The sequence below is a fragment of the Phascolarctos cinereus genome, unplaced genomic scaffold (genome assembly GCF_003287225.1).
Source record: "Phascolarctos cinereus isolate Bilbo 61053 unplaced genomic scaffold, phaCin_HiC Scaffold_4;HRSCAF=312, whole genome shotgun sequence".
Classification (NCBI taxonomy): Eukaryota; Metazoa; Chordata; class Mammalia; order Diprotodontia; family Phascolarctidae; genus Phascolarctos; species Phascolarctos cinereus.
Window position 1 is genome coordinate 21,692,960 of NW_027555847.1, and position 23,108 is coordinate 21,716,067.

The window sequence follows — 23,108 nt, forward strand, 5'->3', positions numbered from 1 at the left end:
GAAGGGGGTGGGGTGGGGTGTGTGTCTCCATCCCAGATCTCCCTTCCTGCCCCAGGCTCGACCTCTGGAAGTGCGTCCTTTTGAGAGCCGCCAGAATGGCCCAGACTCTTTTCCGTCAGTGTGGCGGTGTCTCTGTAAACTTCCCTGTCTCACTCTGTTCTCTGCTTCTAGGAGTGGAAGTTGGAAAGGACCAGGAGTTCATGGTGGACACCAGAGGAGCCGGTGGGCAGGGCCAGTTGGATGTGACCATTTTAAGCCCTGCTCGACAGGTGGTGCCATGCCTGGTGGCCCCGGTCCCAGGCAAGGGTTACAGCACAGCCAGATACATCCCCAAGGAGGAAGGCTTGTACGCTGTGGATGTGAGCTATGATGGGAACCCCATTCCGGGCAGTCCCTTCACTGTGGAAGCCTCCCTGCCCCCGGATCCTTCGAAGGTAAAGGTGTTTCCTTTCCCCTCCCTGCCTCGGAGACGGGGATGCACTTGGCAGTTTGGACCTCCTCATTGTCCTCTCTCATTACTTCTGGTCTCCAGAATTCTGACTGGGGTGCAGAGCATGCACTTTGGTCTAGACTGGTGTGGGATTTTATTGCATTGCTTTTCTGTCGCTGGTAACTTAAAGGAAAGGTTGACTTTGGGGGCTGTGAGAAGCCACCTGGCTTCCTATATGATGGTATTTGGGTCACAGGCTTTTACCTTAATCCCCTCAAAGATGTGGAAGCTGTGTTTCCTTGCCCCCCATCCCCTTACACAATAAAAAAGGGTAAGAGAAAGGTGTGGGGGGGTGGCAAAGGAAAATGCACTGGAGGAGGAGAGATTCGATCATGGCAGTCACTGCAGTTGAACCCTGTCTCCCTTGGCTCTCATGCCACCTCCTGGACATAGCTGCCCAGAGAGGGCTGGCCACCATCCTGTTTCTACCTGTTTTGGCTTCAGGGCCGTGAGCTGCCAAGGCCCTCCTGTGACCTCCCTCTGTCCCTTTGGGCTGGCCTAAGCTGTTGAGGAGCACCTCTAGCATAGATGAAATACTTAGTAGTGGTAGCATTTACCTAGCACTTAAAGGTTTGCCAAAGGCGGCCCAGTGGATAGCGTGCTGGGCTTAGAATCATGAAGGCTCTTCATGAACTCTAGTCCAGCCTCAGACACTTACTAGCTGTGTGACCCTGGGCAAGTCACTTAACCCTGCTTGTCTCAGTTTCCTCATCTTTAAAATAAGCTGGAAGAAGGAAATGGAAAACCACTGTGGTATCTTTGCCAAAAAACCTCCAGATGAGATCATGAAGAGTCAGACATGACTACAACAACAATGATTAAAGGTTTGCCAAGCAATTCAGCTATGAGATAGAAGCTATTATTATCCAGTTTTACACATGGGGAAGGTGAGACCCAGAGAGATTACACAGTGAGTAAATGTCTGAAGCAGGCTTCAGACTTGGCTTCTTGACCTGATGTGGCCTTCAGCCCTTGCCGAATGACCAGCTGTAGCCTCCAGCAACTGTAGAGTGGGCATCAGTCCAGTGTGACCACGGATCTGAAGACCAGAAACCACAAGGGGTAACTACACACCTCCCTGGCTCCCCGCCCCATTTGGGATGACCATCTATCTCTGTGGCTTCAAGTTCTAGCTTATAGTTCCTAGGTCAGAGTTCCCATGGTCTTTTAGAAGACCACATTCTACATCCCTATTCTGAAGACTTGCCCCTATTACCCAGGTGGCGTACATCACTGTTATTGTACCACTTTGACCCCAGAATGGAAAGAAGGAGCCATGTTTTTGAAAAAAAAATGACCCAAAAATTGAATGTAAAAACTCCAGGTTCATCAGAATTTTTTTTGAGAAATGGATGTTGAAACATCAGAGTTTCAGTTGTGAGAAGAGATACTGAAGGATAAGTTAGAATACAGAACTATATTTACATATAGTTCAGATCTCTGATCTTATTGTTGTTTGGAACTCCCAGTGAGGAAATTCCCTCTACCAATCCCCAGTAGCAAGTGTCTTACAGCAGTTTGCGGTCTTACACAATTGTGGGAGACACCAGGATATTAACCAACTTTTTGCTGAGGTTCCAGGATGGTAACAAAGGGTCACATGGTCAATATGCATTGGAGGAAAGATTTGAACCCAGGTCATTCTGACTCTGGATTTTGCCTTTTCTCTAACTATGCTTTGCTATCTTTAATAAGATACTAAATAAATTAAGAGAGGACATTAAAAATTCAGTTAATATTTTGTGAAATGAGAATTGATTAGACAAATTAGAGAAAATCCAAAGTAATAAAGACAATCAAAGATCAGTAAATAACAGAAATAAAATTGAAGAAAAAGGCCTGGATGTAATCTGCCTTAAGACAACTAATTTGTACTAAATTATGAGATTTAGAATGCAGAGTGAAAGGTATGAGCATTAGATTAGTCAGAATCCTAGGCTAATAAGAAAGAAAAAAAAAAGGACCCATTAAAAACACAACCTTTCCAAGTAGATGTAATCAGGCAACACTGGAAAGGAGAGGTCCACAGAGAAATCCCGCCTATAGATCTTCAAGGCACAGAATTGTTAAACTACAGCATTACTATGACAAAAATCTTCCAGGTGTCAAGAAAGAAAAATACCTTCCTGTGGCCCATCTTCGGTTTTTTTATTCTTGCAAAGAAGAGACAACAAACTGGACAAAAGTCTGAAAAACATGGGATCCACAAGCCTCTGACACAGTCATGTGTATTTTAAAGAAAAGGAGACCTTTAAGACTTATCAGCAGAAATCCATAATTAGATTCTGATGAAGTAAAGGAAAATTCCTGCAGATGAGTTCTCAACAAAAGTAATATGTTTTAATCATGTCATTTGCCTTTTCTTTAAAAGCATAATTCCAAGTTGCTTTCTTGGAATGTTTGCACCAGTTTACAGTTCCACCAATAATGTATCAATGTCCTAGTCTTGGGTACAGTCCCTCCGACATTGATTATTCCCATCTTTTTTTCCATCCTTGCCAAACCTCCATTCTTTTTGCATTTCATGGGGTACCAGTGTTCTTCATGAATGGCAGAAGCAAAAAGGGCACCATGAAGATATTGCAGCTTATGTGTCAGCATCCATTGCAGAGGATGAGGTAAAGGAAATCTGTGTGAAAACCTTGACAAGATTGTCTTCCATGGAAGTCATCATAGAAAGCAAAAATGACAAAAAATACCCTTACCTTTGACCCAGATGACCACATTATTGGGGATAATATACTTTTATGATAGCAAATTGAAGTCTTTTATTTTAATGAAACAAAGATAGTCATAGTAGAATTATTTGTAATTGTAAAAAATCTCAAAGCAACCGGAATGTCCAGCAGCAGGGAATTGGTTGAATAAATTGCTATGAGTTAATGTTATAATGGAATGAAAATAAAGACATATGAGTAATGTAAGGAAATCTGGAAAGACTTTTATCAAGTAAACAACTTTATCAAATACCACTTGCTTGTTTGTTATAGTAGCAGTGGCTTAGACCAGATGATCCTGAGGTCCTTTCATGCTCTTCAGTTCTGGGATTCTGTTTAAAAACATCGAATGGAAAACAAACAAAAGGAAGGTTCCCTGATTCTGGCCACGTAAGAAGAAAAGTTAATGGGAACAAATGGACAGATGGAAGCTGGAGTGACTAAGAAGCAGTGCTGTTGTGTGCATCAAAAATAACCGCTGCAAATAGGGATTATTTCAAAGCACATTTGTGTGATATTTTATATGAAGCTTGTTATTTAAAAAAAAAAAGTTATAGGGAGCTAGTCTGGTGGTTATGTAAAGACCTAGACTTGAAATAATGTGTTTTGTCAAATTGGCTGCAATGCCTCCCCTCTCCCCCCCCCCAGACCCCTACACTCCAGTGCTATGGGCCCTGAGGTCTGGTTTAGTAAGTCGAGTAAAGAGGAATGGAAGAGGGGTCGAGGAGAGGGGGTTGAGAAAGACCTTGCTCAGGGTAAGTGGCCAAACCTTCCTCTGGGGTTTTTAGCCAATAGACAATTTGGATATTGACGTCACGATGCGGTGCTTCTTTCCTACGATTCATTCCAGCTCATGGACGTTGATTTATAGCGTTTTTCTTCACCCTTGCCTATAAAATTTGATATCTTCTGTGTGCTTGAGTCCATAACCCAGACCCATTAGGAGGCTGTCTGATGGAGCTGGAACGTCCTGCTAATTGCAAGCTTGTGTGTGGCGAGACTAATCCTGAACTGACAAGAGTCAAGGGGAATAATGTCTTTTCCCCTCCTTTTGTAGGTGAAAGCTCATGGCCCTGGACTTGAAGGTGGTTTTGTGGGCAAGCCTGCTGAGTTCATGATAGACACCAAAGGAGCTGGCACGGGGGGCTTGGGCCTGACGGTAGAAGGTCCATGTGAAGCCAAAATCGAGTGCTCGGACAATGGGGACGGGACCTGTTCGGTCTCTTACCTTCCAACAAAACCTGGCGAGTACTTTGTCAACATCCTCTTCGAAGAGGTCCACATTCCCGGGTCTCCATTTAAAGCAGACATCGAAATGCCCTTTGATCCCTCCAAAGTTGTGGCCAGTGGCCCCGGGCTTGAACGTGGGAAAGTGGGAGAGGCTGGTGTCCTGAGTGTAGACTGTTCAGAGGCCGGGTATGGGGTCTTGGGCATGGAAGCCGTATCTGATGCTGGGGTCAAAGCGGATGTCCACATTCAGAATAATAAAGATGGCACCTATGCCGTGACCTATGTGCCTCTCGCCGCGGGCATGTATACGCTGACCTTGAATTATGGAGGGGAGCAAGTGCCAACGTTCCCTGCCCGGGTCAAGGTGGAGCCGGCCGTAGATACGAGCAAAGTCAGAGTCTACGGACCTGGAATTGAAGGAAAAGGTAAGGGGTTGCTTTCCATTCCTCCGGCCAGAAAAATGTGGCCATCTCCAGAAACTCATGTTTCTGGCAGGGTGTAAGCAGGTGGCATTTTTAAAGAATCTGGTTTCCTGGCCAGAATATCAGCTTATGGCAAATGGTTTTCAGCAACGATACACGAGGACTTTGGGATTTGTTTCTTACATGGTCAGTGATGAGAATTGGATGATAGTAAGTGATGTGGAGCCTGGCACTCCTCTTTACGCTGGTTAGATAGGGATGGGGCTAGACCTGGGATTTCATTGACACCAGGCATTCCCAAGTGTGGAAACTCCTCCCGGGGCAGCTTTTGTGCCTTCTCAGCAGCTTCAGTCTCAAGGAGTTGCCCAGAGCACCAGGAGGGTTGGGTGATTTGCCCAGGACACCCCAGCTTTGTAGTCTGGTCTTCTAGGCTCCAAAGTCCACCGGGCCACACAGAAACATACAGATGTGTGTTGACAACAGCTAGAACTGCTCTTTGATGGCTGTCTTGTGACTCTTTCTTCACAAGAGCCTTATGGCTTTATGATTGTTCTGCAGATGTGTTTCGGGAAGCCACGACCAACTTCAGAGTGGATTCCCGCCTGCTGACGAAGGTTGGAGGGGATCATATTAAAGCCACCATTGCCAATCCCTCTGGCGCCTTCACGGACTACCTCCTCAAAGACAATGCCGATGGGACTTATGACATTGAGTTCACCCCGTTTGAAAAAGGTGAGCTGGCTTTCTCTAGTCCTGACAAAAATGAAACTGCCTCATTTTAAGCAGATCTGATAGATCTTTTTTTTTTCCCCTGCCAGTGATCTTAAAATTTTTTTGACTCTGACCCAGGCTTTTTGTATTTAGTAATCTTTTCCAGAAAGCGCATGAAAAGTGACTCTTGGAAAGAGTCGAAACCCTGGCCTGGAGGGACACTGCATTTTGCACTGTCTCCTGTGCTGTCTCAAATATTTAGCCTACATTTCTGTTCAGTTTCCATTTCAGCTGAATTATATAATAGGTTGTGATAATCATAAATATTTTTTTGGTCTGGAATTGTGACTTCCTGGTGTAGAAAGTCCATCCACTGATGCAGGATAGCAACTTTTCAGGACTCTGGCCTTAGAGAATTGCCTGGGACACTAAGGGATGAAGTGGCTTGCTCATGGATGCACACTCCTTCTGTGTCAAAGGGCGTCCCTCTATCCATTATGCCACATTGCCTTTTAAATAATAAGAACATTAATGATGCCAATGATAATAACAATGATAATAAAAAAGAATAAGAGAGACAGTCATGGTGGTGTGGATAGAGAGCTCACTTTGGAACTAAGTAGACCCTGGTTCAAGTCCAGTTTTTGATAGATATCGTCTGTGCAATCCTTGGTGAGGCAGTCAGCCTCTCAGTGCTTTAGGTCTGTGGTGTCAAGTTCAAAGACAAAATATTGACTTATAGAAAACCACAAACTAACATTCTCTATTTCGCATTATATTTTTGTTTATTTTATTGAACATTTCCCAATTGCATTGGAGTTTGCTTTAGGCGTCTCTCTCAGATAAGACACATTGCAGAGAAGGCGCTGACTTCCAGCCGCAGAAGGGGCTTCCTCATTGGGAGTTCCCTCTACCAAACTCATTCAGAGTGTCCAGTCTCCGTCCCTGGTTGTTAATAATAAGAGCAACATGTACATGGAGGCTTAGGACTTCTAAAGGTTTTATCTATTGGGTCTCCTATCACTATTACCCTGTTAGGCAGGTAATATTGATATTATTATCTACAACTACATTTTAAAGATGAGGAAACAGGTCTAGAGAGGTTGTGAATTCCCATTGTTATTTAGCTTGTAAATACAGGATTGGGATTTGAATCCAAGTTTGCCATTATTCCATCTTACTACCCATTGTTGGCTCTGAATGTTACGGTTTTGTGCTATCCAAAATGCTTAATGAGTGTGTTATTTTTTAAAAAATTATTGACATATTTTATAAACAATCTTCATTTCTGAATATGCCCTTTCCCCATCCACTACCCAGTGAACCATTCTTTACAGGAAGAGAAACCATGATTTTATTGATATTGGGAACTCCCAGGTGAGAAAACTCCTTCTACCATTGTAGCTCAGCACCTTGTAACAAAAATTCTTTTGAATGCAGTTCAGGAAAATGAATCGGCATACCAGTTGAGTGTGACAGTATATACTGGGTTCCATACATATAGTCCCCCCCAACCACCTCCCTCTGTTTCTGCAAAGAAGAAGGAGGCACAGATTTTTCTCTTATCTTCCTCGGGACCAAACTTGATCTCTGTGCATTTTTCTAAATAGGCCTCCACACAGTGGAAGTAACATACGATGATGTGCCTGTGCCCAACAGCCCCTTCCGTGTGGCTGTCACTGAAGGCTGCCATCCATCTCGAGTGCAAGCCCAAGGCCCGGGGCTGAAGGAAGGATTTACCAACAAGCCCAATCCCTTCACTGTGATTACCAGGTAGGGGGAACCTGTGAGGCCTCCACTGATAGCGCTGGAAAACATGATGTGAGCCCAAGGAGTCAGGGTGCGTTATTGGTTTTGGGGGATTTCTTCGTTGCTACAGAAATAGACATTACTGGGAATTGGGGGAGGAAACATCTCCTGCTTTAGCCCCAAGGAAGAGGCCCTGAAGTTTTCTATGAAGACTCATGAGCCAGAATGGGGTTACACAGAATCCCTTAATGACACTCCCTGCCTGGGGTGGGGCTGGTGGCCCTGGAAGGAGGGAGAGAGCACAATAATAGCCAAGCAGGTAGACCCTTGGGATCTCTGTGGTCGGTAGAGAAAATGGGAGTGATTACAGAAAAAGCTGCCACCCCCCGGATTCTGACTTGAGTACTGACTGTTCCCTGTACTCTTCAGAGGAGCAGGAATTGGGGGCCTTGGAATAACGGTCGAGGGACCATCCGAGTCGAAGATAAGTTGCAAAGACAACAAAGATGGCAGCTGTAGCGCAGAGTACGTCCCTTTTGTGCCGGGAGATTATGATGTCAATATCACCTACGGAAATGAGCATGTGCCTGGTAAGATGCAATTGTGGAGTGTGAGTGGTTTGTGCTGCAGTCTGAGTTGGGTGGGACTTGGAGAAACATAGGCCATGACGTCACTCCTTTCTTAATGAAGTTTTGGCATGGGCGATTTCTGAATATTCTGTCTCTTGGTAGTCCTTCTGACCACCCATTTAATAACGGGTGTGTGTGTGTGTGTGTGTGTGTGTGTGTGTGTGTGTGTGTGTGTGTGGCATTCACCATCCAAAGTCCCCTCTTTTGAACCATGAAAAGGAGGGTGGGGCATTTCTAAGGGCCAATTCTAGAATGACTTGGAACATATGTCCAATTTTAAGAGCACACTGGGACATGGTTCTTTGTTCACAGGATAAAGCAGATGCTTTTTGTTTAGCAAAGCATTGAGTTCAAAGAAATGCTGAGCCAACATTGTAAATGGTTGTTGTTTTTTTTGCCTGGGTCTATCAAGACTCTTCCAGGGTCTCCATGACGTACTATACAGCTGCCTCTCCAAGGAGCTGGTCATTTGTTCTAGGAGGCTAAGGGATTCCTGTTCTGGGCTTGTTTGTAGGACTGGGATGGGCACAGTCCATTACTCTGATGTCTACTTACCCTTGGTATTATAGAGGAGGATTCCAGCTTAGGTACTGGTTTAATCAAATGTCCTTGAGTTCAGAGCTTCTAGGACCTAAAGAAACACAGATCCTAACAGTTTAGTTAATTAAATTACTATCTCACGATGAACACTTGAAAAAGGTTAGAATAAGATGTGATTTGAAAGCAAACCTAAGCAGGTGTGTTTCCATAGCTGACAGCCGGTGCAGGGTGCCAAACAGGTTGCTTCTGCTCATTAGGGGTGCCTATAAATAGAGGGTGTCTCCCTCTAAACTCTGTAACTGAGATTTAATGTCAGATTCATATTCCCGGGTGGTAGCTCGGGCATGGCCGAGAGTAGGGGGAGAAGAGGAAGGAAAGAAAAGAAACTCCCTTACTGATTTGGTGGGCTGATTTCTCACCAGCCTGCCTATTTCCCTATTCTGTAGACCTCTGGGCAGCGGTGGCTGGCATCTATCTATTTGTAGCATCCCCGTCTCTGTTCTTGCCCTCCCGCCCCATTCCTTTCTCCCAGGGTGCACTGGGCTGGCTCCTAAGCCTGGGCTGCTAAAGATGAAATCAAGCCAGATATTTTTTACAGACCAAATACAGAGCTTCTTTTATGAAAACAAGACTTTGTGCTCTGAAAACGCCAGCCGACTGCTTAGCAAAGCTGCTTTAATATACCCTGCTCCTGAGGGGAGAGTCTGTCATGCCTCGCCCCAAGGAGTGTTTCCTTTGGCATGGGAATCCTTTTTTTCAGGTGTTGGTCTAGCTGTAAACTGAACCTGATTCTCCCAAGCATTTTGCATTTGAAATTTCGGGTGGGGGTGTGGCCTTTCATTGTTGCTCTATGATAGACATTGCCTGCGTTCAAAACTCCTTATCAGTTTAACTTAGACATCTAAGAACTTTGTTGCAGAAGAGAGAACTCCTTGATTAAGACAATGTATACAGTCATACTGATTAGTCAAGGAAATCCCTCCAGAAGAACCATGGACACCCAGAGAAAGCCATAACCTCTATGCCTGGTTTTCCTCATCTGTAAAAGGAGGTTGGACTTCATGCTTCTGAGGTCCTTTCTGGCCTGAAATCTGTGGTCCTAGGATCTTTTAATCTGCCCAGCATCCCCAGAGGTAGAAGTCTGGAAAAGTAAGATGGGGGCTGGTTGTGAAGAGACTTCAGTGCCAGACCAAGGATTTTATATTTGATCTTAGTGGTAATAGGGAGCCAACAGAGTTTATTGAGTGAGGGTAGGGTAACATGATCAGATTTGCACTTTAGGAAAATCACTTTGGTATCTGAGTAAAGAATGCATTGAACTAGGGAGAGCCATGCGGCAGTTAGACCATTGGAAGGGAGTAGTCCAGGTGAGAGGTGATAAGGGCCAGAACTGAGATGGTGACGATAGTGGTAGAAAGAGAGGTAAAGTGGAGGGAGAAGACACAAGATTTGTTTTTTTTTAATTTTATTAATTAATTTTGATTTATCAACAATCACTTCCACATTCTTTTGAGTTAAAAATTTTTCACCCCCTTCCTCCCCCCCACCCTCCCCAAGATGGTGCACAATCTGATGTAGGCTTTATATTTACATTCCTATTAAACATTTTCACATTAGTGAAGTTGTAAGTAAAAATTAAAACCAATAGGAGGAACCATCAGAAAGATGAAACAAAACTCAACAGAAGGTAAAAATAAGTGATAGCCATTCGACTTCCATAGTTCTTTCTTTGGATGTGGACTGCATTTTCTTTTTTTCTTTTTTTTTTTGTTTGTTTTTAGGCAATTGGGGTTAAGTGACTTGCCCAGGGCCACATAGCTAGTAAGTATCAAATGTTTGGTCTGAGGCCAGATTTGAACTCAGGTCTTCCTGACTTCAGGGACGGTGCTCTATCCACTGAGCCACCTAGCTGCCCCAAAAACTAGCTCTGTGGACAGCATTTTCCATCATGAGACCTCTGGAGATGTCTTAGATCCTTGTAATGCTGAGAAGGGTTCAGTTTAACATTAGTCATCGCATAATGTGGCTGTTATTGTGTACAAAGTAGAGAAGACGCAAAATTTGGCAGTGAATTGGCTGAGAGGGGTCAAGGAAGAGCCTGGGGGAGCAAGGCTGTCCAGTCACACCTCTGCATTTATAGATGAGGACTGACTCAGACCCAGCCAGCGAGGTCAGCTCATGGCCCTGAGTCACCCCGCCAGCAAGAGGCAAAGCTGGGATTGGAACCCTGAGCGTTAGGGCTCATTCCTGGCTGCTGCGTGGTTGTCATCTGTCCTAAACTCACAAATACTGGGAGAAGCTCAGTGTTTGGGGTCCACCCTTGAGGTTCCTGAGCCTGGTTGTTAGTGAGTACATATAAGCCAACAGATGTGCAAAGCCAGGCCCCAGTGCTGCCACCTCCAGGTCTCAGAGATCACTCTGGCTCTCATCAGTTTGCCCTGATGGTCATTGTTGGGTATCTGTCCCCCCAGAGACCATAAGCTCCCCAAGGGAAAGGACTGTGTCTTTAGCGTGTCCCACCCATCGTGTCTGAGTGAACCATGGGCTTCTCTGCTTCTGTAACCCCCCAAGTAGACTGTGATTAAGCCTTCATTCATTGCTGCGATTGTCCTTTGATAGAGAAAGCAGATAGATGCTTTTCTGTCCCATGCTGCCTTCCAGATGAGCCCCATTTGGGAAGTGGAGGCTCGTGTCTCTCAGAGAGCTCTTTGCTGTTTACCCTGCGGAGTCTCCGTTTTAAGCATGTTTGGCTGTGGAGTAAACAGATCCCGGCTCCGATGGCAATGAACTGTAATTTAGCTTTGTCAGATGGAGCTCAAGTTGGGCCTGGCTTGACAGGGAGCCAAGGCTGGGGCTTAGTTTCCAAAGGGAGCTGTCAGTCATAGCCTCCCTCTGGGGTGGCTGCGATCCTGGGTCTCATTCTGTCTTCTGATGGTGAGGCTGTCTTCCATAGATGGCCTTGTTTAATTGTAAGGATATCACCACCTGTTGTTGTGGGCTTCCCAGGCTGTGTAGGGGCACAGGTTTGCATCCAGCTAGAACTCTCTTTCATTCAGCATGGAAAGCCCCCATGCGCTAGAACCCTCTTTCTGCAGGAAGGCCCCCATCAGCTAGAACCCTCTTTCTGCAGGAAGGCTCCCATGTTCTCTCTTCTTTCTCATTAGTTTTCGGGGGTCCACTGGGGGTAGGGGATCTCAAAGAACAGGGAGAGAACCTGGGGAAAGCCAAAGAGAGTCAGTCCCTTATGGAGCCAGACCATGAGGAGGAAGGACTGTTTGCCTCAGACAGTAAGTGAATGGAATTCCCTGTTGCCTCAGGAAGGAAGTTTCCTCTACAGGCTTTAGTCAGAAGGGAGAAGTGAAGCCCAGAACACGCCTGGGAGACCTCACAAGTTGCTGGTGTACAAAGAATAGGTGGGAGAGTTTGGCCTAAGAAATGCAAGAGGGGTGGGACAGGCTTTGTGTCCCAAGTGAACACTCCAGGCCTCCAGCTTCCAGGCTGAGTCAGTAATCGAATCGGGTGATTCTTATTTTGTTTTCTTACAGGCAGTCCGTTCAGGATCCCCGTGAAAGATACCGTCGACCCCAGCAAAGTCAAGCTCATGGGCCCTGGCCTGGGGACTGGAGTCAGGGCCAAAGTGCCACAGTCCTTCACTGTGGACACTAGTCAGGCTGGCCTGGCTCCGCTGGAAGTGCTGGTGCTGGGACCCAGAGGTGAGCCAGTGCGTTCTTCCTTTCCTCTCCATACGTCCGGGCGGTGAGAGAGAGGTCGAGTGGACAGAGAGTTGCTCTCAGTCAGGCAGGCCTGGCTTCCGGGCCTGCTTCTCACACATCCCGGCTATGTTCCAGGGAAGTTGCAAACCTTGTCAGTTCCCGAGATCAGACTATAGGTTGCTGATTGGTATTGGTAGAGGGAGTTTCTTGAGTGACTGTTCCCTTCACCAGAGATCGCAAGTCTGGACCGAAACAAGAAAATGTGTTATGTCCTACGAAGTACAAGAGCTTACCAGAGATTCCTGTTAAACCCTCAGATCTCATTCCTTGGTAGGCAGGCTCTTGAAGGAAGAGTGTTAATCTCCTTCAGGCCAGTACTCAGGCCAGACCCTTTTCTCCTTCTGAGGTGCCTGGGGCCTGTGGGATTCTCTCTCCGCGTTTGAGAGAGGAATGGAGCTTTGGGACTAGAAGGAACTGCTTCTCCCTCTTGTTTGGAGTTGGACTTTTTAGTCCTCTCCCTTTTTGGGGGGCTTAGGCCTCCATGGGGGATGATGGCTCACGTTGTCTCCCAGAAGCACGGCTGCTGCTGCCATTAGCCATAGATGTTCCTTTTGCTCCAGCGTCCTGGAGAGAAAGATGCTTTTGGGAATGAGCTTAGAGTTGGTCCTTTGGCATGACTGGACCGAAGCATCGTGGACGTTGGGGATGGGGGAAGCCGGTCGCACAGTCAGTTTGGATCTGTGATGGGGAGCACTTGCCACGCTCACCAGAGCTTAGAGCCGGAAGTACTGGGTCCTGGTCCAGCCTCTGACCCCTCCTGGCCGTGGGAGCCTGGCCAGTCACTTTCTTTCTCAGGGCCCCAGGCAGTTTGCTGAGTCCAGAAGCTGCTGAGGGAAGATTAGATCCAAAATGAAATGGTTGCTCACCAGTGCAGGGCCTACTTCCCTTTTCTCTAAAGAAGCATCCGTTAGGGAGGTCAGGAAGATGTCTTCCTGGTAACTGGAACAGCTCTGCAGGTCTAGATGGGAGAAGTGGCCTGAGACAGAGTGACAGCTGTCACTTTGGACTAGACAGAAAGCAGCCTGAAGCCCTTTGCTCTGTGTGTCTGGACCCTCAGAGACTCTTCTTGGGAGCACATTTCTTCCAGCGACTCTAGGCATGTCTGTTCTGGAGTTCTCTGGATTTTCCTCCTGAGGTCTCCTTGGCTCTGCATTCGAATGGCCCCTGACCCTGTGTCTGTCCTCTTTGGAGAAGAGGCTTCCTCCTCAGTAGCATAACCCCCGGAGCCTGATGGGTGCCACCTGAAGGGAAGGACAGAGGGGGGTCAGGCTGGAATTGACCAATTCCACTACGTCACCAGAGGTAGAACTTTATGTGATACGGTGGCGAGGAAGGAAGCAGGCAGGGGGTGGGAGCAGTGGACTCCGCCATTGTCTCGGTTATGCCAGTGCCCTCGAGTAATGGCTTTTTAATTCCAGTGGACGAGATGGACTCGCAGGCCCGGCGCAGCCCACTGAAAGCCACTTCAGATTTCTTTAGAGGTGACCAGCAGGGTGATTTTAATGAGACAGGTTGGCAGTTGCATGATGCTTATCCGTCCGTCTGTCTGACACTCATTGCCTAACTCCCATAATGACCTGAGTGGTCCTTTAACTGCACTGTGGTGGCTGAGGTTTTGGCGGGGAGGGGGCATGGCTGTAATAGGCTCTGGCTTCCTACAATGCGATCAATGCCGGCTTTGCTGAGATGACTGCTTTAGAGATTCTTTTCATCCGATTGCTCCTGGGGCTTTAAGCTTCATGCGATAAGAAGCTTCCCCACACCACAAACTCACACCCCTCGTGCTGCTGCCCTCATAGCGATCGCAGTGGACCCTCCTAAAAGGAGGCCTCCAGTCCTGATTGGAGGACATTGGGGGCTTTCTTCCTGCTAGTTCCATAGGAGATCTTGCCTCTTCATGCCTCAGAGTTAGCACGGGACGGTTATACTGACCCACTTTAAATGCCGAAGCACTTTGTACTTGCATGATCCCATTAACAGTGGTGTACTAAGTGGGGTGCATATTTCTCATGCGCCCGGACGAGCAAAAGCTGTCTCACTAAGAGTCCTCCTGGAGAGACTGAGATTAGAGTGGCTCACACTGGAAGCATAGCAAGCCTGTCAAGGCCAGTCCTTTGTCCACCCTCGCTTCTGTAGGCCCTGGGCCTGGACACCCCGAGGCCCACATCCCGGTCCCGCTGGGAGGGGTCTTGCTTGGTCAGCCCAAAGCACTTGTCTGGACTCAGATGGACTCCTCCTCCTGCCCCAGGCCTGGGCCTGGTGGGAAGGTCCATGGCCTTGCCCTTTTCAGAGCCGTCCCGTTTGTTCCCTAGGCCTGGTGGAGCCGGTGACTGTGATGGACAACGGAGACGGCACGCACACCGTGACCTACACCCCGTCGCAGGAAGGACCTTACATGCTGTCTGTCAAATACGCTGACGAGGATGTCCCTCACAGGTAAAGGAAGGCCTTGGTCCTCTGGGCTTGCCTCCACCCTTTAATGCCAAGATGAATTACAGTTCTCTACAGAGAACACTCAAGCTGCTTGTTCCTGTGGGCTTGTTAGAAGGCAGTGCCTCCATTTTGTCACCTGCATCAAAGAAGGATGGATAATTACTGCTTTCACATCACATTCATCTCCACACATAGCTCCCTCTCCCCTCCTCACACAGCCACACCTTGTAACAAAGAATAACAAAAGACAGTTCACTGAAAGTAATCAGCACGTCACCCAAGACGGGGAGTGTAGGCACCAATTTGTACACTTGGTCCCCCCCCTCTGTAAAGAGGGGACTGGCTTGGTGGCTGTGAATAGATGTCTTCTGTTGTTTCTTGTTCTTCTTGCCAGCCCCACCGTCCTGGTCCTGTTTGCTCTGCTTTGCACCATCGTTATTATGAGCCTTTCTTTGCGTCCTAGTCATAGTTTCTGGTGGCACACCTCTTCTGTTTCATTCCCATGTTAAGTGCTGGGGATGCAAAGAAGGGCCAAGCAGTCCCTACTGTTGAGGATCTCAGAGTCAAATGAGGGAAGCACGTGTAAATAGCTCCCAGCATGCCTGTGGAACACATGGAATATAGAAATACCAGATGGAGAATCATCAGAAGGCAAGCACCTGGGGTGGTGGGGAGATGGGGAAGGAGCCCGGGCGGGCCTTCCTTCAGAAGATTTGATCTGAGCTGAGTCTTGAAGATGTGGAGGGAAAGGAGGAGAGTCCCTGGCATGGGGCACGGCGGGTGCAAACACGTGGAGTCGGAAGAGGCGGGGTGGCGGGTGACGAGAATGGCAAGTACCTGGATCTGGATCAGGGTGGAGGGCAGCCAGCTTGTGAGAGGCTTTGCATGGCAAACGGAGGACTTTATATTTGATCCTGGAGGTAACACTGGGTCTCTGGAATTTATTGAGTAGGAGGGTGGGATAGTCTAGTCTGTGCTTTAGGAAAATGCTTTTGACGGCTGAGTATAATGTCTACAGGAGCTGATAGAGGCTTGAGGCAGCGAGCCCAATGAGGCTATTGCAGTAGTCCAGGTGAGAGATAGGACCTTGAGTTTAGGTGGTGGCAGTGGACTGGATATGTTGGGTGAGTGAAAGTGAGAAACCAAAGGAAGATGCTGAGGTTGCAAGTGTTTGTGGCAAGGAGGCTGGTGATGGCCTCGAAAGGAATGTGGAAGCTTGGAAGAGAAGGGGGGATGAGCGGGAAGAAAATGAGTTCTCTCTTGGATATGTTGAGTTGAGATGTCGATGGGACATCCAGTTGGAGATGTCCAAAAGGCAGCTGGAAACTGGGACTCAGGAAAGCAAGGGCTGGATACATTGGTCTGAAAATCTGAACCCGTGGGAGCTGATGACATTGCTAAGAGAGAGTGCAGGGGGAAAAGAACAGGACCCAGGACAGAGCCTTGGGGGACACTCACAGATAGTAGATGTGATATGGATGAAGATCGTCCCACACAAATGGAGGAGGAGTGAGTGGCCAGACAGGTAGAGAAGAGAGCAGTGTCACGAACACTTAGAACAGAGAACCTAGGAGGAGAAGGTGATGGGCAGTGTCAAATAATGCAGAGAGCTCGAAAAGGCCCTTAGGTTTAGCAGTGATGAGATCATTGGAGAGAACGGTTTCATCTGCAAGATGGTGGAAGTCATATTTCAGAGGGTTGAGAAGAGAGTGAGGACACGGAGGCAGTCAGTAGAGCTAGCTTTCTCAAAGGGTTGAACTCAGAATGTGAGGAGAGAGACGGAGATAGAGATAAGCTCATAGCTGGCAGACTTGCTCAGTCATAACACATGGAGGAGACTAGTTTCGTAGGCTTTTCCCAGCTGATGGGCATCTGGTGACTCCTTGTTTCTGACTGATCCTTCAGTTTTGTTTTTTTAATAGTATTTTATTTTCCCGTAGTTACATGTAAAAACAATTTTTAACATTCATTTTTGAAACTTTGAGTTCCAAATTCTCCTCCTCACTCCCTCCCAACTCCCCTTCATTAAGAAGGCAAGCAATTTGATATAGGTTATATACGTGTAGTAATGCAAAACCTATCCGTAATAGTCATGTTGTGATAGAAAACATAGACCAAAAAAAACCTCAAGAAAAATAAAGTAAAAAAAATGCTTCAATCTGTATTTGGACACCATCAGTTCTTTCTCTGGGGATGGAGAGTATTTTTCATCGTAAGTCCTTCAGAGTTGTCTTGGATCGTTGTATTGCCGAGAACAGCTAGGTCATTGCCAGCTGATCATCTTACAATATTGCTGTAACTTTGTACACAGTCCATTTCACTTTGCATCCACCCGTGGATGGTTTCTCTGATTAGCCAATCTAGTAAGTATGAGGTAGTACCTCAGAATTATTTTAATTTGCTTTTCCCCAGTCTACAGTGAGTTAGAGTATTTTTTTTTCATACGGCTTTAGATAGCTTTGATTACTTTGTCTAAAAACTGATCACATCTTTCGATCATTTATCAATGGAGGAAGATCCTTCATTTTTGAGAACTCTGAGATCCTTTCACTTGTCCTTTGCTTGCTAATCATATTCCACAGTTGTTCCACTTGTCGATTTTATTATTTAAATAAAGTGTGTTACGGAGGAGAGATGATGACCGCCCTTGAGGCTGGGTAGATGTCTCATGATTGGGATGTCTCCTCTGTGTTCAGTCCTTTCAAGGTCAAGGTCCTCCCCACATATGATGCCAGCAGAGTGACTGCGAGTGGCCCTGGCCTCAGTTCCTATGGGGTTCCAGCCAGTTTGCCTGTGGAGTTTGCCGTTGATGCCAAGAAAGCAGGCGTTGGACCCCTTGCTGTCCAGATAACAGTAAGTTGTCTGCTTTTGGTGTTCCTGCTCCCTTCACATTCAGTGAGGCCCAAAGTCCTAGTGCTCTCATTTCACAGGTGAGGAAACTGAGGCATAGGAGAGGTTAAGTGAATTTCCAACGGTCTGAGGGCTGCGAAGTGGGAGAGCTAGGATGGGACAGAGGTCTTTTGCCTGGTCCAGGGCTATTCTTGCTACACCACTGTCTCCCTGGTTGGGGTGACCCATCAAATTTGAAGGCTGGGCTGTTGCTCTGGGTACCTGATAATGTCATGCATTGGTGTGGAGCTCATCCTCGGAAGAGAATTTAGAACAGTGGTTCACCCTTTCTCCCAAGCACTCCTCTGTGCAAAAACGATTCTGATGAATCTACCCAGAATCAGCCTGAATTTGCTTATTTAAGGTCACTAAATCAGTTGAGTGCTAGAGAGGGCACTGTTTTCTGTGAATGGTTCCTGTAGGTTTTGATTGCATTTGTTAATCTCATTGTACTTGTGATGCCCAGGACCAAGAAGGAAAGCCCAAAAGAGTCAATGTTCATGACAACAAAGATGGTACCTATGCAGTGACCTACCTCCCTGACAAGACAGGCCGATATCTGATTGGGGTCACTTATGGCGGAGATAACATCCCATCTTCTCCTTACCGAATCAGGGCCACCCAGACTGGAGATGCCAGCAAATGCTTGGCCACAGGTGAGTGGGATTCTCTGGGCCAGAACTCCTGATGGGATTGGGTGGTACTGATGGGGACCCTCACCACACTTGCTCTGGAAATGGCCTCACTTGTACACCTGATAAGTGACAGCATCAGGCTTCTAGCTTTTCATAAAGTTCAAGGGCAAATTAGGGCACCTTAGTTAGCGTGTAAATGCAGATGACCACCATAATGGGTTGAACTCTCCAGCTAAAGGTAGGAAGATGAACTATGTGGATGTGGGGCATGTGCCCAGGCAAAGATTTAGAAACCTCTCATGTGAGCATTAATCTTCTCCCAGGGACAAAGTGTTTCTTCTTTGATAACCAGTGTCCATGAGGGTACAGTAATAATAGAGTGGGTAGATGGATAAATAATCTCTTGTGGTTTCCAAGCCGTAATCTACCTTTTCACTTGCCTAATTGTCAACATATTTAGTTCAAGAAAAGGTACCTCTAGGAGTCCAATTCAAGAAGCATTTGTTAAATGCTTGCTGTATACCGGGCCCTTTTCTGTTCTAACAGATGTGTTCCGTGACCCTCTAATTCTTGATGTCTAAGGAGCGATGCTTCATTCAATTCCTTGTTCTACCACTTAGAAATTTAGAAGGCAAATCGCTTCACTAATCTTGGCCTCTGATGGCTCATCTGTACACTGAGGAGATTGGCCTTCATGGCTTCTCTGGTTCCTTCTATATCCACATCTGTGACACCTGGCAACCCTGAAAATATATCTTCAGCAATGTGAAGATTGGCCTTCATGGCTTCTCTGGTTCCTTCTATATCCACATCTGTGACACCTGGCAACCCTGAAAATATATCTTCAGCAATGTGAGCCTCCCTCCCGTGTGACCCAAAATATCGCCACTCTTCAGGAGACAGTTTCATGAATCACTGGGGCTAAAAGAATTCTTCTTTTGGTGGCCGACCTTTGTTGATGAGGCTGGTTCTCAGGAAGGCTACCCACCCCTGTGTCCTGCTGGCGTGCCATGGTGGTCCACTGGAGGCACCAGTAAAATTTCCTTCTTTAACTTGACTGGCTGAGTTCCCTATGGAACTTTAGCTTGGCATTCGATGCCCTCCACAGTCTAGCCCCAACCATCCTTTCTAATCTTAAACTTGCTATGTGAATTGTGTGTCCCAGTAGAGCAGAGATTTACTAAGTGCCTACCATGTGCCAAGCACTGTGTTAGGATGAAAAAAGAAATGTGAAGAATGAACCGGTTCCTGCTCTCAAGCAGCTTACAGTCCTGTAGGTTGGGTCTGTCCCTGTCCTCTCAACACACTGCTGTTACCCAGGCCCAGAGACTCTCTGTCATCTCCTCTGCCTCCCAGCTTCCCTGGCTTTCTTCTTTTATAAAAGGCCTCCCCCTCCCCGTCCCCAGCTGGCTGGTGCTAGTGTCTTCCCTCTGCCGTTGCCATGCATGTTGCCTTCCCCATTGGAATGTGAGGTCTTCGATGCCCTCGGCTGTTTTCACCTTTTGTTGACATCCCCAGCAATTAACACAGTGCCTAGGGCGCAGCACCTATTTTAAAAATACTTGTTGATTTTATCTAATATTTCTGCCTGCCCTTCAAGGCCCAAGTCCCTACTCTTCTACAGAGCCTCCCCCAGGTATATCCACCCAGTGATTTCCAGGGATGGATATCCAGTGACTTCTCCTTCTTTTGACCTCCCACGGTGCTTATTGTGTGAAAAAAATGGAAGCTCAACAGAAGTTAGGTGACTTAGTAATATGGCTAGCACGAGATGGAGTGAGGATTTGAACGCAGATCTCTGTGACTCCAAGTCCAGTTCTTTTTCCACTATACTACATGGCCTCTTCTTTAATGGAAGATAGAGTCTTTTGAGCAGTTAACCTAGAAAGACCCTGCTGGGGGCTCATAGCTCTTTTCTAGATATTGACATTACTGCTTTGTGGGTGCATGGTGTTAATGATGGTGATAGCTGACATTGCTGTAGCATTTCGCGTCTGGCAGAGGGCTTTTCATGCACGATCCGCTTGGTCCTCACAACTGCCGTGAGAAGTTGGTGCGGTTATTATTCCCACTGTAGAACTGAGGTTTCTGAGGCCCAGAGAGGTCCAGGGGTTTACCCAGGGATGTACAGCGAGGAAGCATGGGAGTCAGAACTGGAAACCAGCTCTTCCTGATTCCAGGTCGAGTGCTCTCACCTGCCATGCCGTGATGTGGTTGAGCTTTTCTGCAAACTTCTGTGTCAACTGTTTTCTAGGCCCTGGGATTGCACCCACTGTCAAAACTGGGGAGGAAGTTGGCTTTGTGGTTGATGCCAAGACTGCAGGGAAAGGGAAGGTGACCTGTACTGTCCTGACCCCTGATGGCGCTGAAGTGGAAGCAGAGGTCATCGAGAATGAGGATGGCACCTATGACATCTTCTACACGGCGGCAAAGCCTGGCACTTACGTCATCTATGTGCGCTTTGGGGGAGTGGATATTCCCAACAGCCCCTTTACCGTCATGGTAAGACTGACCTTAGAACTGACCTCACCTGGAATGTGGAGGGATAGGATGGCATTAGTGTCTGTGCTGCGCTGGTGCCCAGCAGGAGTCCAGTTGGCTCTATGGGCACTGGGCAGTCTTGCTAGAGGTTTTGTGGGTCGTTATTAGTGGGGTGAGGTGGTCCCTCAGGTCTACGGCACACAAACTCTTGTCCTTTCATGACATCATCGCATTGTTAGGTGTTTTCCTTCTGCAGCAGAGAAAAGATCTGACTGATTAGCTTATTGAAAGGGGGAGTTCCAGAATCACTTTACCTGGATCTGGTACAGCCAGGTGGAGTTGGGTGAGGGCTAGCAGCCTGCGTAAGAGCCAGTGGACAGTTTTCTGGCCGATGATGACCAGAGGTCGTTGTGTGAGCACCTTGGGTGCTCAAGGAGAGAAAGCAGTGATTCTGGGGGCTGGTGCTCTGTCTGGTCCATTGACCTGAGCCAGCGTATGGGAGGTTCCCCTGCCTCCTTCTGCCCCAAAGAACGTTTGAAGCTAAAGTACTGTAGGGTCTTAGACCTAGAGCTGGGCCAAACCATTTTACAGATGAGGAAACTGAGGCCCAGAGTTTGTAAGCAGAAGAGGTGAGATTTGAACCCCAGAGTGGATTGAATTCCCTCATCCGCTTGGGTGGTGATTATTACACATAAAATGAGGAGAACCTCGAAGACCGGGTGAGCCACATTGTTACTTAAAAAGGCAACAGCAGAATATCTCCGTACATGGCCAGATTTATGTGTGTTAAACGTGCTTGTGTCATGTCGAGTCCCGATTCCCAAGGCAGGTGTGGTGCCTCCGTCCTGGATCACCAAATACTAAAGTGCCCTGGTGAAAGGTGCCGCACGGGCATCTCTGACCTCCTCTCCTGACTTCTCAAGTGTGATGGGGTAGAAAGGCCTGGGGCCTGGGAATCCGTTTGAACGCTGGCTCTGCCAGTCGCTAGTGGTGGCCTTGGGCAAGGCATCACAACTCTCCGTGCCTCAGTTTCTCCATCTGTAAAATAAGGGAGTTGAACACGCATCCCATCCAGAACTAAAGTTCTCTTGTCTCCAGGAGCCCACAAATGAGAAAATTCTCCCTTGATCACTATCACAGCTCACTCAAGCCTGGCACAAGCTTGGTGCTTGGGATCACTGGCTGCTCACAGCTCAGATAACTATTGAGCCTTCCAGGACAGTGCGGGGGAGAGGGGACAGACATGACATCAGAGGATCTGGGTGGGAGTCCTGCCATGTGAACTTGGGCAGGGACCGAAGGAGCCATCATCTGGTCTGGCCTCCACAGTTATAGATGGGGAAACTGATGCCCAGTGTAGGAAGTGTCAAAGCTAGAATTTGAACCCAGGACAGTTCAGTGGTGCAGTGGATAGAGCACTGGGCCTGGAGTCAGGAACATCTGAGTCCAAATCTGGCCTTAGACACTTACTGGTTGTGTGACCCTGGGCAAGTCACTTCACTTTGTTTGCCTTAGTTTCCCTTCTATAAAATGAGCTGGAAAAGGAAATGGCCAGTGACTCCAGAGTTATACATACACGAGCACGCACGCACACACACACACATATACACACACGTATATAATTCATTAAAGGGATATTTTCGGCTGCAGATTTCTTAAGTCTGTCTACGTGTCCAATTAAAAACTGACAGTAACAACCAGTGATCCAGGCATGATCTCCATGAGATGTGGGTTGTGGGGAGAGCTCCCTTAGGTAGAGGTGAATGAGAAGGGGGTTGGGCAAGCCTCAGGGACTATTTGTAGTCCCACCCCAAAGGATGAGGTTCGTTCTCCCCCACCAGGAAGGGGCTTAGATTTTTTTCTGTTGAGTAGGGGGACTACCCTGTGTTATAATATGCGACTAATCTCCATTTGCCACTAACCAGGCTACAGATGATGACGTTGCCGTAATGAAGGAGGCGCCGGTAAATGCACGTCCCCCTGGCTACAGCCCTTGGGTACACCATTTCCCCCCCTTTTCACATTTCTCCCTCTCACGGAGCCCTTCATTTCAGAGCGCCTCCAGCCTGCTTCTGGGGATTGCTTGAGCTCTCTGGTGTCTCTGTTCAGCCATGTATCTCTCCAGTTGATCGGTAGCTTTTAGAAGGGTTCAAATCATCCCGGGATCTGTTCTTGCGCTTTCTAATGATGCCTTAATGTCATAACACGCGCCCCATGAATTACCATTGGTCACGTCTAATCGTATTAATGAAAAGTCTGTGTCCACGCTGAAGGAGGGGGGATGGGGAGCCAAGGGCTTCCTTCCGCCGTCCTGCTGGGGCTAAAACTGCCCTTCGGGATCAAGATCTTGGATGCTTCTGTCCCAGGGTTTTGTTTGCTGCTGTAAGATGCGCTTTCTTCTCTAGGCCA

At 47.4% G+C, this 23,108-nt stretch overlaps 1 protein-coding gene across 6 annotated transcripts in view; it reads left to right on the forward strand.

Moving 5' to 3' along the window:
- Positions 1–23,108, forward strand: part of FLNB (filamin B) — a 155,881-nt gene that overhangs the window by 104,484 nt on the left and 28,289 nt on the right. The window contains exons 20-31 of one of the 6 annotated variants that reach the window (XM_020968927.2): positions 172–434; positions 4,265–4,862; positions 5,418–5,591; positions 7,181–7,343; positions 7,749–7,909; positions 12,034–12,201; positions 13,680–13,772; positions 14,574–14,697; positions 17,391–17,547; positions 18,050–18,239; positions 20,473–20,720; positions 22,625–22,696. In XM_020968927.2, the coding sequence (XP_020824586.1) occupies positions 172–434; positions 4,265–4,862; positions 5,418–5,591; positions 7,181–7,343; positions 7,749–7,909; positions 12,034–12,201; positions 13,680–13,772; positions 14,574–14,697; positions 17,391–17,547; positions 18,050–18,239; positions 20,473–20,720; positions 22,625–22,696 (2,411 nt within the window). The remainder of the gene's footprint in view (positions 1–171; positions 435–4,264; positions 4,863–5,417; positions 5,592–7,180; positions 7,344–7,748; positions 7,910–12,033; positions 12,202–13,679; positions 13,773–14,573; positions 14,698–17,390; positions 17,548–18,049; positions 18,240–20,472; positions 20,721–22,624; positions 22,697–23,108) is intronic. The other 5 variants (XM_020968928.2, XM_020968929.2, XM_020968930.2 and 2 more) reach the window with 5 other exon arrangements.